The sequence below is a fragment of the Mobula birostris genome, chromosome 14 (assembly GCF_030028105.1).
Source record: "Mobula birostris isolate sMobBir1 chromosome 14, sMobBir1.hap1, whole genome shotgun sequence".
Taxonomy (NCBI): Eukaryota; Metazoa; Chordata; class Chondrichthyes; order Myliobatiformes; family Myliobatidae; genus Mobula; species Mobula birostris.
The window spans coordinates 35,605,279-35,622,125 of NC_092383.1; the positions used below are offsets into that span (position 1 = coordinate 35,605,279).

General features: G+C 37.3%; 1 protein-coding gene across 4 annotated transcripts in view; it reads left to right on the forward strand.

Annotated features, from left to right (window-relative positions):
• Positions 1–16,392, forward strand: part of spg21 (SPG21 abhydrolase domain containing, maspardin) — a 53,479-nt gene extending 37,087 nt beyond the window's left edge. For all 4 annotated transcript variants that reach the window (XM_072278355.1, XM_072278358.1, XM_072278356.1 and 1 more), the window contains 4 exons: positions 549–657; positions 1,491–1,598; positions 11,719–11,859; positions 13,079–16,392. In XM_072278355.1, the coding sequence (XP_072134456.1) occupies positions 549–657; positions 1,491–1,598; positions 11,719–11,859; positions 13,079–13,198 (478 nt within the window). In that variant the 3' untranslated portion in view covers positions 13,199–16,392. The remainder of the gene's footprint in view (positions 1–548; positions 658–1,490; positions 1,599–11,718; positions 11,860–13,078) is intronic.
• The last annotated feature ends 455 nt before the right edge of the window (positions 16,393–16,847 follow it).

The following is a 16,847-nucleotide window of genomic DNA, read 5'->3' on the forward strand; positions in this document are numbered from 1 at the left end:
AATTCTGTTTCTCTGGTTTATGGTCTTGTGGAAATTGAATCCATGACTATCCAATTTAACCCATCTGATTTTTTGCTTACTGTCCACACAATTCAATAGAATGTTAATTTTTTGCCTAATAAATCATACATTTTTGTGACTTATTGTTATATTAAAATTTAATGTTTTTAACAAAACTTAAAATGCCATAACTCAACAGAGTGCATATGTGGCGAGCTAACGATTGAAGTTGGTGCCTTTATATTGTTTTTGAGTAAAGACATTAACTCCTCTCTTCATGGATACCTGGTGATCTGCCATGTTTTTATAGGACTTTCTATTTTCATTTTAGATTGTCAGCATCTTCAATATTTTCTTTTTGTTTCATCAAATCTTTATCTTATCAAATGGCTCACTTTGGATTTTTCTTCATGTATTTCCCATCATTAGGTTATCTGTAAAAGAATTTTAATCATTTTCCCCATAAAGATTTGTTGGTTAATTATGCTTATTTTCTTTTGTTTTCTCTTGTCAACGAATATCCATTTTACTCTCAAACTTTTCTCCAGTTTTTGGCTGATGCCTGGATTTATGCTGAAAAAGATTGTTCTTGGAAACTTTACATCTGGTCCTGTGGATTCAAAAATGGCAGATGCAATAGATTTCATGGTTGATCGGGTAAGCAGGATTTTGTTATTTATTAGTACATGATGGGATTTGACTTGAGTCTCTGTATCCAGTGATACAGTTGCTGCTAGAGTATCATAATTACAAGACTACTGCACTCTATTCAATGAAGCTTTACTCGATAGGTGCAGAGATTTCTGAGAGACATCTTTTAAAACTTAGCAGCCTGCAAGAAACAGAGAAAAGGCCAAAAGTAATAAGGTGGTACCATTAATGTATCTTATCACTGTGGGAGATGATGCCCAAGTAATTTCGTTCAGCAATTCAGGTTCAGTTACTGCATTCAACAGGACTTGAACTTTGTGCAGCAACCAAGCAGTCGTTGAAAGGGTTGCCAGTGCTGTATTTCAAATATAAGGAAGGGGTCATTCCAAATATGTATGAATCATTTAGTGTCTGCTGGGGCTTGTAAAATTATGAACTTCTGTGCAAGGTGGCAACATTGAGAAATATTATGTCCTGGAATCATTCCAATCTGGATTTGCATGTGACTACATCCTTATAGGTTGGGTGTTTAAATCAGTTATGTGGGAAGGTAGACAACTGCAACGCTATCCTCATTGTTGCCTGTCTGTCCTCCCTTGCTCTCCTTTCTTGTTGCTCTTTCCCTTCCTTCCATCTGGCATTGTCACTTTCCGCTGCTTTCAACCAGCTACACTGCCAGCCACACACGTGATGGATAAAAGCTACAGTATCAACTAACAAAATTCGTTAGTAGAAGGATTTTAACTTATTGAATCAAAATGTTTAACTTGAGTTGCTCTAGCCTTACTTCTGGATGTTTATTCAATGAAAATTTCTTTCCTCTCTTTTATTCAAAACAGTTGGAAAGTTTGGGACAGGGTGAGCTGGCCTCTCGTCTCACTCTTAATTGCCAGAATTCCTACGTAGAACCTCACAAGATTAAAGATGTTCCTGTTACAATAATGGATGTAAGTATGTTTGGTTTCCAATGTTTCTAGTGTTTGACTTATCTCACAGATGTTTCCAATCACACAATTGGTGGATTTACTGGTTCATTGGTTGAAGATTTTCTGTTAAATTTTACTAGTTTCATGGATTTCTTTTCCTCCGGTCATAAATATGTTTCATACTTATTTAAAAAATATACAAAAAAACTGCAGATGATGAAAATCTGAACTCGAACAGAAAATGCTAGATATTTTTTATCAAGTCAGGCAGCATCTTAATAAAACAGTAATTAAGTAATTAGATGAAATCCTTTCAGTGGAACTAGGAAATGTTTGAAATTATTTTAAATTAAAATGTGTTAAAGATCAAAGGGTATGTTCTGAGGAGATGAGATGGGTGAGAAAAGAGAAGGGAGGAAAAAAATGCTGAAACTTTGCAGATGCTGGACCTCCAAAATAAAACAGCACATCAGGAAACTTGTGTGTAGCGATGAGTTATCATTACTGACCAGTTTTGGAAATGAAAATTTAAGGCAACAAACAAGTGAAGGTGTTTTGTTTGCATTTTCTTTCTCAAAGGTAACAGAGACCATGTCCCAAGCACCAAATGCATTACCTTGATCTTTTACACTATTATTATTTTTTTAACTGAAAAGATGTTTTATTTCTAGTTTTGCTGAAAGGTCATCAAATTGAAATGTTCACTTGATTTATTTCTACATATATTGCCTAATTTGCTGAGTAGTTTCTGTGTTTCTTATTTTTATTTCAAACTTTTCTAAACTCACTAGATATTTGTAGAATGTTGTGATTTCCTTTTTTATATTGAAGTGATTTACTCAATCACACTGCATGGAACAATATCTTCAGCTGTCTTATCACTCTTTTCTTACCCGTCACCCTGCAAATTTTCTCTTTCAGGTGTTTACCATGTTCCTCTTTAGAATCAGATTTACATAATTAAATCAGATGAAGTAGATTGGTTGGGGGTGATGCTTCTATCATTCTGTCAGATAGTGCATTCCAACTTAACTATGTAATGAAAAATCATTTTGCCATCAGCTTCTTGTCAATCAACATCCTATGTCCTTCTGCAAATACTGCAGTATTTACCTTTCAGGATGATCAAAGATGCTTGAAATTTTAAAAAAAACAAATTTTTGCTTAACTGTAATGAAAACAAGCCCAAGTTTTTTACATAGGGCTCTTATCCTTGTAAACATTGTGGCCGTGATCAGTGTCAAAAAAAGCCAGATTAAGTCCACTGTGATTCAATGTTGTAAAACAAAAAAACATGGAAACTTCCCGGGGGGGGGGGGGGGGAGAGACTTTTTATAGGCACTGTAGTTCAACATCAGTGAACATTTTAATCTTGAGTTTATAGTTACAATTTGTAACTTAAGACACTGAATATACAGTAGCTCTAAATAAAATGTTTCAAATGTGATATGCTTATTATTTGGAAAATTTATGGATTATATTCATGAACACTAATTACAGGGCATGATATAATATTAACAAATTTCAAGATATTAACGTTGTTTCAAAATTATAAAAAAGAAAATTCCATCCGCACAGCAACAAAGGCTATGTGTGAGGGAGCATTTCAGTTATTGCGTGGCCACCCACCCATGCAACTTAGAGGGGACAGTGTCACCAATGAACCAGTAAACCAGACTTGCAGTATACTACATTACCAATGTCCAGTAGGGTCTTGCGATCCCAATGAAAAATATCCAAAACCATCACTCACACAGTGCACTGTCACAGCACAACGGTCTGCTACAGGTCCAAGCGACAACACAACAGTACACAGTCAGCCCAGCTCTGTCTCTATTGAGTAACCTGCTGATGGGATAGTCCTGCAGTACTTCATGTTCTTAGTATCCAGCAATGATTTACGATCGTAAAAAGGATATACACAATGAACAAATATAACTTTGATTGGACCCAGAGTGGCTGCTGTGTCCAAGTGTGCCGCATCTCATCTCACTTCTCTAGAGTAAACTCCGCTTGCCTCTTTTAGTACCTCCATAATCTGTCCAGTGGTATCTTTCTGTATACAAGCTCCTCACTACCAACGATACTAATTTTGTTATTAGCAATTGTTTTAAAAAATCTCCTGCATTTAAGCTTAAAGTATAAGGACTCTAGTAATGAGTCCTACAGAGCACCACTGCATACAGCCCCAAAAATCCAATCAACCATTACCCTTTGCTTTCTGATACCGAGTCATATTTAACCCAGAATTTTCCCTTAGATCTCAAGGACTTCTATTTTCTGGCTATTGATGGTTGGCATGTGACATCTTAGGGAAATGAGTCAGGAAATACAAATTTTTTTTAAAAAGTAATTTTAAAGTATAAAGAGAACAATAAGAAATTTGATTACACATATCTAAAATTGGCAGGACGAATTATTAAAACACTTGACTCAGGCTTTTGTAAATAGAGGCAAAAAAGGAAGCTATTTTAAACATCAGAATATTTTATCCTACTCTGGAAAGTCAAGGGATTCAAGGTCATAATGTTTGCACAGATGAGTGCCTTTTGTAGAAAAGTTGGGCTTGTTTTCATTACAGTTAACCAGAAATTTGTTTTTTTTTTATTTCAAGCATCTTTGATCATCCAGAAAGGTAAATACTGCGGATATTTGCAGAAGGATATAGTCAAGTCAAATTTATTTATATAGCATATTTAAAAACAACATACGTTGACCAAAGTGCTGTACAGATTAGAGCAATCACAAATACAAGAAACACAGACATAACCAACAAGGCAAACAGCTTATAGGCACAAAAAAAACAACACAAGGGCCTAGGCACTAGCCAAAAATCAGCCACATCAGGAGGATTCAAACGCTAGTGAATAGAAGTAAGTTTTGAGCCTGGATTTTAAAAAGTCGATGGAGGAGGCTGATCTGATGGGGAAGGGAATGCTGTTCCACAGTCTAGGGGCTACAGTAGCAAAGGCGTGGTCACCCCTGAGCTTAAGTTTAGATCATGGGACAGCCAGGAGCTCCAAGTCAGCCGACCTGAGGGACCTGGAAGTAGAGTAAGGGGTTAGAAGGTCTGTGATATAAGTGGGGGCCAGCCCATTTTGGGCTGTATAAGCAAACGAGAATCTTAAAATCAATTCTGAACTGTACCGGCAGCCAGTGGAGGGAGGCCAGGATAGGAGTAATATGGTCCCTCTTCTGGGCACCTGTCAGGAGCATGGCTGCAGCATTCTGGACCAGTTGCAGGTGGGACAGGGACAACTGACTAATCCCAGTATACAGGGATTTGGAGTAGTCCAAGCAGGAGGATATAAGGGCATGGATGACTTTCTCGAGATCTTTGAAAGAGAGAAACTGCTTGATTTTGGCAATAGTACGAAGCTGGAAAAATCTGGCTTTTACTACTGTATTAACTTGCTTGTCTAACTTAAAGGTGGAATCAAATATTACACCAAGGGATTTAACATGGGGTTTGACAAGGGTGGACAAGTTACCAAGACTGTTGGTAATCACTTTGATGGAGTCAGGGGGCCCAAATAGGTCAACTTCAGAATTGCCTTCATTCAGCTGTAGGAAGTTTTGTGCCATCCAATAGGATGTTGATTGACAAGAAGTTGATGGCAAAACTTACATAGTTAAGTTGGAATGCACTATCTGACAGAATGATAGAAACATCACCCCCAACCAATCTACTCCATCTGATTTAATTATGTAAATCTGATTCTAAAGAGGAACATGGTAAACACCTGAAAGAGAGAATTTGCAGGGTGACGGGTAAGAAGAGAGTGATATGACAGCTGAAGATATTGTTCCATGCTGTATGATTGAGTAAATCACCTTAATATAAAAAGAGAGGAAATCACAACATGCTACAGAACACTTTGTAGAGATCTGTTTTCACTTTGACGTGAAAGCATTTTTCTGATGATCAGTGTCAAAAAAAGCCACATTAAATCCTCTATGATTCAATGTTGTAAAACAAAACATGAAAACTTGCGGCGGGGGGTGTAGGGGTGAATACTTTTTATAGGCACCCTACATGCTAAAAAGAAACAAATAATTTGAAGAACTGGCAATTCTTGTTTACATTGTTGGAATATTTCAAGCTTCTAAAGCTGACTTCAAACGTGGATTCAGTCTTATGAATTCAATCAAATGTAAATCCAGAAACAGACTAGAGGTGGAACATTTGGATGATCTAAAGAGGATTAAGACACATTTTTCATCCGGATTCAAAATTAATCTGGACAGTGTTTATAGACAATAAATTTGTAATAAAGCCAGACAAGAAAAAGTTGAGAAAACATGGAAGATTTTTTGTGGTACTGTACTTCATTATACCCTTCAATTAATAAATAAAGTCTAAAGTATGTGGTTTTCAAATTTTTGTTCTAAATCATAGTATGCATTTTACACAAAAGACATTTAAAGTACCATGCAATTTTCAGGCCGTGTTTTAAAAATAAATCCTGCTCAGAGTATTTGTTGGTGTGTGCAGCTGTTTTTTAAAAAAAATGAGAACGTTGATTGGTGAGATGGGGGGGGAGGGACTGTGTTGCCGTGATTGTGGCGAGGACCGGGCTCACCTATTGCAGCTGTTCAGTAGAGGAGGTGTCAAGGCCGGTGGGAGAGCCACTGCTCTGTGTGACAGGCTGGAATCTGTACTGGGTGGGGGCCAGGCCCTGCTGTCAGTGCTGTGCTCTGGTGTTCACTCAGTGTTGCTCTTCAGTGGATCAGGACTACCGTCATGCCACTCAGGGACTTGGACCACATTATTTTTTCCTTTGTGACTGTTTTTCTGAAATCGCAGCTATGGTCTTACTTGTTGTCTGTGCTCTTGCTAATATGCGTTGCACCTAGGCCGCAGAGGAATGCTGTTTCATTTGGCTATACTAATTATGATTAAATGATAATTACACTTGAAATGAGGTCATATATTTAAGGAGAGCAAGGGAAAATACAATTAATAATAGAATACTGAGGTTAGAGGGATGGAAGGACTTTAGAACTTGTGCTTTATATCTCTGAAGGTATCAAAAGATTCTTCAGCCTTACAGCAGACCTGCTTCTAATGAAGCATAGAACATAAGACCAGGGAGGTTGCTAGAAATATAAACAACATGACCTGGACTGCAGCCTGGAGATTGTGTACCTTTCTAGCCACCACACCGCAGGAAGGGCGCAGAGTAGGTTTAATAGTAAATTTTCAGGGCTGGAGAGTTAGTTATGAGGAGATTAGGGAAGTTGAAATGTGTGTTAAAAATAAAGATTGTGAGAAGCCTTGACAGAATAAACAAAAATGACCTGTTTCCTTAGCATAGAGGTCAGTAACAATGAATGGAATTTGATGCATGAAAGGGAGATGTGACAGAAACCTTCATCACATTTAAACAGTACCGTGGTGAACATCTGAAGGGATAAAACTTCTCAAATTATAGACGGATAAAAAAATTATGTTTTGGCCTTCATAGGCGCTATAATTGTATCATTAAATATTTTTTGCAATTTCGGCAGTCTCTCTGTACTTTTGAAGTTTGCTACTGTTATCATAATTACAGATTTCATTTTGGAATTGTGACCTGTGTATATAAATTTAGGTCATTAATTAACCTAAAGGATTAATGCTCTGATACAAACGCTATTATATGCTTCCATCCATGTGAACAACAAGCAGTCTATTCTAGTCTCCTACTTTGCCCCTCAGCCTCTTTTCTATCCAGGCTGCCAGTTTAATTTAAGTCATGGAATCCAGTTTTGCTCAAAGCAGAACTGGTAAATCGAATCAGGAATTAGTCAGTTGAGATGCTCTCAGGCTTTTAGAAAGAGCCTTCCGAATTCACAGAGTAGACTATTCCAAGAAGAAAGAAAAATTCCAAGGGGAGGATCTGTGATTAAATAAAAAAAAAGATAGAATTGAACTTAAAAAAGACATTATGGAGAATTGTTAATGGAAAATTAGTAAATAGCAAATGAATTTATTCAGGCGTTTTCCATCAGAAGATACAAGTAACATCCCAGGAAAAAAAAGAATAGGAAAGTAAAGAAAAACTTAGTTATAATCAACTGGGTAGTGGTACATGGCAAACTGTTGGAGCTGTGGACTGACTACTCTGATGGACTTCATCCTAGGTTCCTAAAAGAAGTAGCCAGTGAGATGGTTTATATCATAAGGTTTAATTTAGATTTGGGGAAGATTTCATTAAATTGGAAATAAGTAGAAGTAAGCTGTTTATTCAAAAAGGGAACAGGGAACTGCAAGCTAGTTAACATTACATTTGCTGGAGTGGGCGAATGTTAGAAGCTAAGGTCATTTATGATCAGGCACTTAGAAAATTGAAAGTAATCAGGCAATTATCAGCATTTGGTTTGTGAAAGGGAAATCACTTGAACAATTTATTAGAATGCTTCAAAGAAGTTCAGAGTAATTGATAGCTAGATTTTCAGAAGCTTTTGATTACGTGCCATGTCAAAGTTTATTTCATGGTGTGAGAAGTAAGATGTTGTGGAATCTAGGTTTACTGGCTAACAGGAAACAAAATAAGCATAATTGGGCCCTTTTCTGGTTAGCAAGATGCAACAAGTCAGGTGCCACGTGGAATTATGCTGCAACAACTGATCTGCAGTAAATCTTCTGAATAAAGACAAAGTATGGATGTTAACTTTGGTAGTTAGGAAAAATAAATTGGGAAAAAGTTGTATGCACTGTACAAAGCCCTCTTAAATTCCAAGCTCCCTTGTTTTATAAAACTTCTCTTGGCCCTACTGTTTTGATTATATAAAAAAAATTTAGAGATAAAGCACAGAACAGGCCCTTATGCCCCAATCACAGGACAATTTATAATGACTAATTAACCTACGAACTGGTATGTTTTTGGACTGTGGGAGAAAGCCCATGCACACATGGCAAGAATATACAGATTTTCTCACAGAGGACACTAGAATTGAATTCAGAATCCGGCGCCCTGAGCTGTGGTACCGTCATGCTAACTGCTGTGATATACACTCCAATGTTAATGTGAGCGTCCTGTTGTCTCAATTTGACCTCCCAAAATGCAGCACCTTGCACCTATCTGCTTTAAATCCATTTGCCATTTCTTGTTTGTATGCAGGTTCAGCAAGTATTCAGAAAAGCTGACATTATTACTTCCTGAGAAGACAGGTTTTTTGGAGTATGCAGGCCTCTCCTTCACATGTTCTACCAGTCTGTTGTCACCAGTACAATCTTCCATGGAGCGGTGTGCTGGGGCAATGGCATCAACATGGGTGATGCCAACAGGCTCAATAAACTGATTAGAAAGGGGGCTCTGTTGTAGTAGTCAAACTGGACACACTGGAGGCTGTGATAGAACAAAGGACCCTTTGGAAAGTTGTGGCAATGTTTCTCACCCTCTGCATGCCACCTTGGCTGAATAGAGGAGCACTTTCAGTAATGGACTAGGACAGCTGATGTTCCAAAGAGCTCTATGAGATTATTCTAGCCCTCGACCTTTAGGCTCTATAATGTCAAACCTATTGCTGAAGAAGTGATGACCCTCCTATTAGACTGTTATTAACCCCTGTTTAGTTCTGTTTACCACATCCTGTGCAATACTACCATCACTTCTTATCTGGACAGTTTGAATGTGCACCCATTACTGTATAATATTACGGTAATTCTTGCACTACCATCTTAGCAAGTGTGAACTTGAAAATCTTATAAATCTTGTAAACTTTGACTTGTTAATATTGTACATCTTAATTTTTAAGCTAACTTGTTTTTTAATTCTTGTAATATTTGCATATCTGTGCACTTGTAATGCTACTGTGATACTGATTTCATTTGGGATCAATAAAGTATTTATCTATTATCATTTATTGCAGATGGGGGGGAATTTGCTTCAGGTACATTGTACTCCAGATATGATCTTATCAGTGCCCCATGTACAATACTTGACTCCTATTTTTGTTCTGATGAAAGCAGATCAGACAAGTTTTACCAGACTAATACCTGGAACGGGCAGATGGTTGATCTGGCTAGGCTTACATTGGCTGATACTTTGACAAGTGAGAGGTTATTTCAATGAAACATACAGTACAAAGATCTTAAAGATGTGGAGATGCCATTTCCTATAATGGAAGAATCTTAATATCTTGAAAATAAGGGGTTGACCATTTAAGACACAGATCCACATATTTCTCTCAAGAATTTGTGATCTTGGAACTCTTCAAAATGTTGCACTTTGGAAGCACAGTCTTTGGATATTTTTACGGCAGAGGTAGATCAATTCTTAATTGGTAGGCATGCAAGATTGCTGCAGTTAGATGGAGAATACGATGTTATGTTTGCAGTGATCATACTAAATGGGAAAGCAAGCTGGCATGCTTAATTGTGTTCTTAATGTGTACAGTTGAATGCCTGCCAGAATTTTTGTGTGGGACATTTATCACATCCTCAGCAGCTGCCTAAAAGCCCTGGGCAAAGCATTGTACTGGTGACAACAGACTGATAGAACATGTGAAGGAGAGGCCTGCATACTCCAAAAACCCTGTCTTCTCAGGAAGTAATAATGTCACCTGTGGTGTCATAACCAGCTGCTGAAGGTAGTGGCAGAAAATATTTTCTTGGCCATTAACAGTAGTAGCACCTCTGCCAACCCAGAAAACCCATAGCCTTTGTCAAAGCTGGAGACCAATCACAGCCTCGTCTCAAGTCACCAGCAGGCTTGCTTGTCACGGCATCTGACTGGCAACTAAAAGTCGATCCTGACTTCATTGCTGAGGCCTCACGTGGTCATTCTGTCAGAAGACTTGAAGCAGGTGGTGATGGTAGAACTGACAGTGCCTTGGGAAGTCGATTGAGCAAGAGTTCGAACACAAGAAGGCCAAATACCAGGAGCTGGGAGACAGTGTCAAAGATAGGGGTGAAGGGCACGAAGGCAGCCTATAGAGGTGGGGAGCAGAGGTTTTGCTGGCTGCTCACTCGTCAAACCTACTCTCTCTGTCGTTACCGGAGCCGCACAGAGAAGAGCCGTCACAGAGGCTACTGAGTGAGCCTTCAGATGGCTATGGATCAAGAGGTGTGACCATGGGCCAGTGCTGCTGGGACATTAGCTGAGTCTAGGTTGCCTGGGCGAGGGTGTCTCATGATGAAAGAGCCAAACCACCCGATGGCACCAGGATACGTCACTGGTGATATGTCCCAGTGCCTCCTAGGATATATCTCAGCATCACATCTTTGCACCCCCATTACCATATCTCCGTTGCTATTATCTTGGAAAAGGAATTTTTTAAAAAGACATTTTATTTACAAACAGGATATCTGCAAATGCTGGAAATCCGATCAACACACAAAATGCTGGAGGAATTCAGCAGGCCAGGCAGCATCTATGGAAAAAAGTACAGTTGATGTTTTGGGTCAAAACCCTTCGGCAGAACTGGAGAAATGAAGCTGAGCAGTGACCATAGTACTGTGCAAAAGTCTTGGGCAACCTAGCTATGTATACTGTAGTTACTGGAGAGACTGGGGATGTGGATATGAAAGTCATTGTTCATCATGACAGACAGGCATTCTCTTAGAGATTCTCTCGGTAGACTCCCACAAACTCCAAGTACATCACATTCTTATACTCTTAAGATCAAAGGTAACAGTAGGTGATTCAATACAATTTCATTAGTTACAATGACATTGTTGGCTTTGGGTTGTCAGTGCTTCCTTTGAATTGCATATCTACAGTGGGAGATGTTTCTGAATGTTCAAATACTAATCACAAACTTGTTTACAATATTGCAGATTACTTAAACCCATTACTCAAACCCTAGATTGATGCAGGACAATTAACATAATCCCATTGTCTATATGTTTGGTTGATGCAAATCCAAATCTCTCATGGTCACCACTTTGCAAACTATATCTCTTGGTGCTACACAGACAGTATTATTTATTTGCCAAGGTGGGCTTTTAACTTCACTTTACTGCTTGCAATTTACAATTTATATTAAGAACTGAAGACTGGTTCCTGCTTGAATTAATATCTGCTATATTCACATATTCCAGAATATTCCCACTTTTCATCAATAGTCATGCCTTTCATTTGCTTAATGAATATTTTTGTTGAGGAATACTTTATGTGGGTCATTCAAGTGTGTGTTCTATCACCCATTTTAGGTCTTTGACCACAGTGCACTTTCTCAAGAAGCCAAAGAAGACATGTACAAATTATATCCAAATGCAAGGCGAGCACATCTTAAAACTGGTGGTAATTTTCCTTATTTGTGTCGCAGTGCTGAAGTTAACCTTTATATTCAGGTAAAATGTTAAAAGTTATCTTGTTTTAAAAGTGTGACCTTGAACTAAGAGCTTAAACGAGATTTAAGAAAGCAAGGAAGTTTGGAATTTTTGACATGTGGTTGCTAGAAATGCAAGGAGACGAAGGAGCAAAAACAGTGAATGCATTTTAAAAAGCTTAATTGCAAGTTTTCTGTAGCAAAGAAATTGCATATGTGTCAATTTCAAAACTGCAGGAAGGGTTTTGTAGTTTGAGATTGGTAAGACTTCCTTAACCTCCAGCTCACTTCCCTTGGCAACCTAGGATACATCTTGTTCTACCCTTCGGGTAGTTCATTTATGAGTTTCTACTTGATTAAGCACATTCAGCTCTCATTTTAATGGGCCATTTAATGTGTTAGGTCACGTCCTGCGCAGCCAGGAAGTAGTAAGTAGATAAGCACATTGGCCAGAGATTTATGTTGGGAGAAGTTACATTAATGTTATGTTAGCAAAAGAAGTTTCTATCCAAAGCTATCTTGTTTCCCCAGCAGAAGCATTGCTTTTGCACTCCTTATTCACTAAGTCATGCCATTGAATCTGCAATTTTAAAAAGTATTAATGGGAGTAGTATCTAATTGTATGATTTTTTTTAAACCAGCATCATCAAATCCGGAGAGTGTGTCAAATTTGCTTCACCTCTCTTTAAGAACAATCCTTTTTATACCCTCTTAGTTTGTCAATTTTTCCTTGTCACTTTTCCTTTCAATATACTATATACACACTAGTTCTCTCACTTCTTAATTCTGACCAAACAATTCTACATTGATGTCTAATGACATTCCCTCTACTTTGCAGTATCATAACTTCTTTAAGTGGTACTGCCATTCTGAAACAATGGCTGTTTATTCCCCTCCATAGATGCTGCCTGACTTGCTGAGTTAGTTCCTCGAGCATTTTGCAGTCACTTCAAAGCAGCCTAATTGATCAGTAGCAACTTCACCACCATCATCACAATATGTCACAGTATCTACTATTGGCAAGAAGTCTTGTTGCTTTTTTAATACTCCCTCCTCCTAAATTCAGGAACAGCAGTGCACTTATTTGTATTGAATTTGAATTTAATGTAATTCACTTAATATTCTAAAAACGTTAGCTTATTGTATGTCAAATAATACAATAATTTCAACCAGTAAAGCCAGAATTTATTCAGGATTTAACTTCAGCTCCTGTAAAGTTTGGCCTCGGACTTTCTTTTCAGATCCATCTTCGGCAGTTCCATGGTACGCGTTATGCTGCAATTGACCCTGCCATGGTGAGTGCTGAGGAACTTGAAGTACACAGAGCCAGAGTTGATAATATGAATGAAGAAGAATTGTAACAGCTGTCCTTGAAGAAAAGTACATAAAGGCATTCTGCTGCAAACTGATTTTTTTTTATATACTGTATACAAGAAGTCAGTGGTGCCTTTTTAGAGTTTTTCTTTATAACAGATGTTGAGAGATGTCAGTTTATTTTTGTTTATTACCTAATGAATTTAATCCCCAAAACATATGTCCTTAACAGCTGTGGTTTGTTGGACAATCTTCAACCCAATAAATGATGTACACTCCAAGCTACGTATAAATAACCAACTGAGAGTGCAAGTATCCTTTGTGTAGCCTAAACCGATTTTATTTCAGCTTCCCTTTGAAATAGCATTGGATCAGTTCAGTGTTTCATATACTACTTGTCTGTGGTCCACATACATGCTGGTTCTTGATACTAGGCTTGTATTTTACTAAAGTATGTAAAATTGTTATATAGGGCCTTTTTTGTACTTGATTTGATATCTAAAATGAAAATATTTTAAATCATTTATTTAAAAGGTTGCCACAATTTGTTTTGAAGTTATTGCAAAACAATTAAATATGCACATTACTTTGTGTACTTACTAATTTTTGATTTGCTACTGGTTCTGTTTATGGTTCCAAATATAAAGCTAGGATTTGAAAGCATAAGTGTGTAACTTTTAGTATTTATAAAGTAATTGTTTATGTTGTAAACAGTCGTATAATTAAACTTGTTTCGCTCTAATTACTTTTGTTGGGAAAAAACAATTCAGTGATGTTAATGCCATCATGTTTGCTGCATTTTGTAAACTTCAGACACAAATAGATAATGTCCAAAGCTACTTTTAAGACTGTCATTTATTACTGAGCTCTCTCAATGGTGACTTTGCATTAATATATTGTGATAGTTAACGAATTGCTTTTGTTTTGATAACTGTTCAGAGCCAAATATAATTTGACACCTGATTTATTTCCCTCTCCATCGCTGCACTTCAGTCCAACTTGATGAATTTCTTTTTAAGTTAAATGATCTTAAAGAAGCTGTACTGCTTTCTATCCAACATAAATTCTTCATCGCCAGCTTCCTCTTTCCTGCATTGCAGGATTTGGTGCCGAGTAATAAACTAGGATTTATTAATCTTACAGTACAAGATCCAGTGTCTTCAATATAACAGTATAACTGAATCCCTCACTCCGTAAAATAGATCTTTACTGTGTCTTTTCTCAGCCCTTCACATCCTTGCTAAAGTACATGACTAGAGTTATTTGCAACAACATAATGGTTTAACCTATATTTTATTGAAGACGTAGTACAGCACAAGAACAGGTCCTTAGGCCCAAAATGTCTGTGCTGACCCTGATGCCAAAATAAACTACCTGCCATGGTTTATATTCCTCCCAGTTACTGAATATTGAGGTGCCTGTCTAAATAGCTCTTCAGCACTACACGATTGTGTCTGCATTCACCACCATCCTTGGCAGAGTGTTCCAGGAACTGAGGTTGATCCTTTTATATCAGGGGCATCAAGCTTGCTAATGGAGACTGATGAATCTTTTACCTTGTACTCCCTATGAATGTTTTGTTAAACAGACTTGTATCTTGTCATTTCTTTGGTGGCAGATGCAGTGCCAGCGAAACCAGATGATTCAAACATCAGACTGAATTTATGACCCAACAGAGACAGATCAAAATTATTTTTATAACTTTGCAATCAGTTTCTGAAAATCATTGTAGTCAACATTGGCACCATTCCTTTTACCAACATTCTTATGTTAAAAGTACAATCAAGTTCAAAAATAATTCAACTTCGGCTCATCTATGTTTGGCTTCCATTTATTCATTTGAAATTCCTAGTGCCAAATACATTTTCCCCCATTATCTTAGAACTTTTGTGGCATTAGGTAAACTGTCCAAGCTATTCTAGAAGTCAGCTTGTTATCTATGGGATTGTTGTAGGATCCTGTTATTTTTCCATGAAGGTGGCCTATTATTAGGTCATTGCTCTCAGAACTTGTGCTTTAGTTTTACTTGGTCATTGACAAATTAAATCCATGTCCTCAATGCCTCTCTAGCAATAGTTACCTTCTCAGGAGCAACATTGAAATTCCTCCTTGTCTTCTGGTCCATCAAAGGCACTTTATCATAGCATCAGGAAACTCATCACTGTTCTTAGACCATCAGCTAGAAATTGAAATGTGGGTTTGAGGCTGGCATTACCGAATGTGGCCAAGCTCAGCCATTGCCCAATGAGAACCTTTGAGAGCCTTTGCCCAAGATGGAAGGTGCCACTCTGAATTCTGACAGTTTAAGAAGAATGTACAAGAGTTGGATTCATTGCTGGTTTGTTACCAGGAGTTCACTGTGAACTTGAATGTAATTCGGATTGGGTTAACTTTCCAAAAACTTTAGCTTTTGACAAATAACCTGGAAAGTCTGGGGACTATTTTTTAACTTCTCTCTTCAGCAGCCTGAGACATTTGGAATTCAGTCAGGTCTTTGTTCACATTGTAGCTACCATGGTAGCCAAAATAAAATAGTTTAAATGATAATCTAGTAAACTGAATTTTGAAGCCAAAGTAAGTGTTAATTGCTTGCTCTATAGCCTGGCTCTGTGACGGTTGGAACTTTTGATCAAGTATTAACTTGTAAAGATAGGTTTTGTTGTAAATTATGACTCTGTAATTTTATGAAATGACGAGAAATGAGATTTACTACTATGCTGAATAGATTAATTCCAAGGAAATAATATTGAAGTGTTTATATTCCAGATTTTCATCTTAATGTATTAAGGGATTAATAGGATTTTTTTTTGTCTTCTAGTTTCCTGAGGAAACTCTTTAATTTGTACATTTAGAACTGCTTTCAGCAATTTGAAGTTTATTGTACAGCAGGAATATGTGCAATAAAATTAGAAACCTCTGCTTTGTTTTTATTCTGTAAACTTTAGCCAGAAAGAGCAGTAACAGTACTCTCTTAATATAAATCCAGCAGTATTCTGAATAAAATACATTATTTGTTTTGGCTTTCCAAATATAGTCTTGATTTTTTGACTGATCTTTTGTGGAAGGGAAAGGTGGAATTGTCATCTTTTTGCTGTCACCTATGAAATTCTTATAATCTAAGATCCCAGCAAACATAGCTGACCCACCCTCTGTGATTTTTACTGTGCCCTAGTTTCTACATGGATTAAAGATGGTCTTTGTAATACAATTCTGCGAGGAAGCCATGGCTTCAGATGACGTCCTGGGAGAAAGTGCATTTGATCTTCATATATTGTACTTTCTACAAAACAATTAAATGAAACAAAGAATTATATATTAACTGCACTAGTAATTGAAGGCTTTTGTATTAAACCAACTTTAGACACATCTGAATTCTTGCACGCTGGTAAACAGTACATTCGTGTTTATAATATGGTTTTTACATGTATAAACTAAATGGGGCATTTTGAAAGGGGTGCAGGAAAGACCTGAGAGTCTTAATGCTAATACATCTGATTAAAAAACAATTCATGCTTGAAATAAAGATGGAAATTTAGGTGAAATCTTCCAAGGCGCAAATCCATGGTCTCACAAGACTAACTGATGCCTATCATGCTTGAAATAAAAATGGAAATTTAGGTGTAAAATCGAGACAACAGTGAAAATATGAACTGGGTGAATTTTATGCTTGTACATTCCACAGTTGTGTTTGCTCAC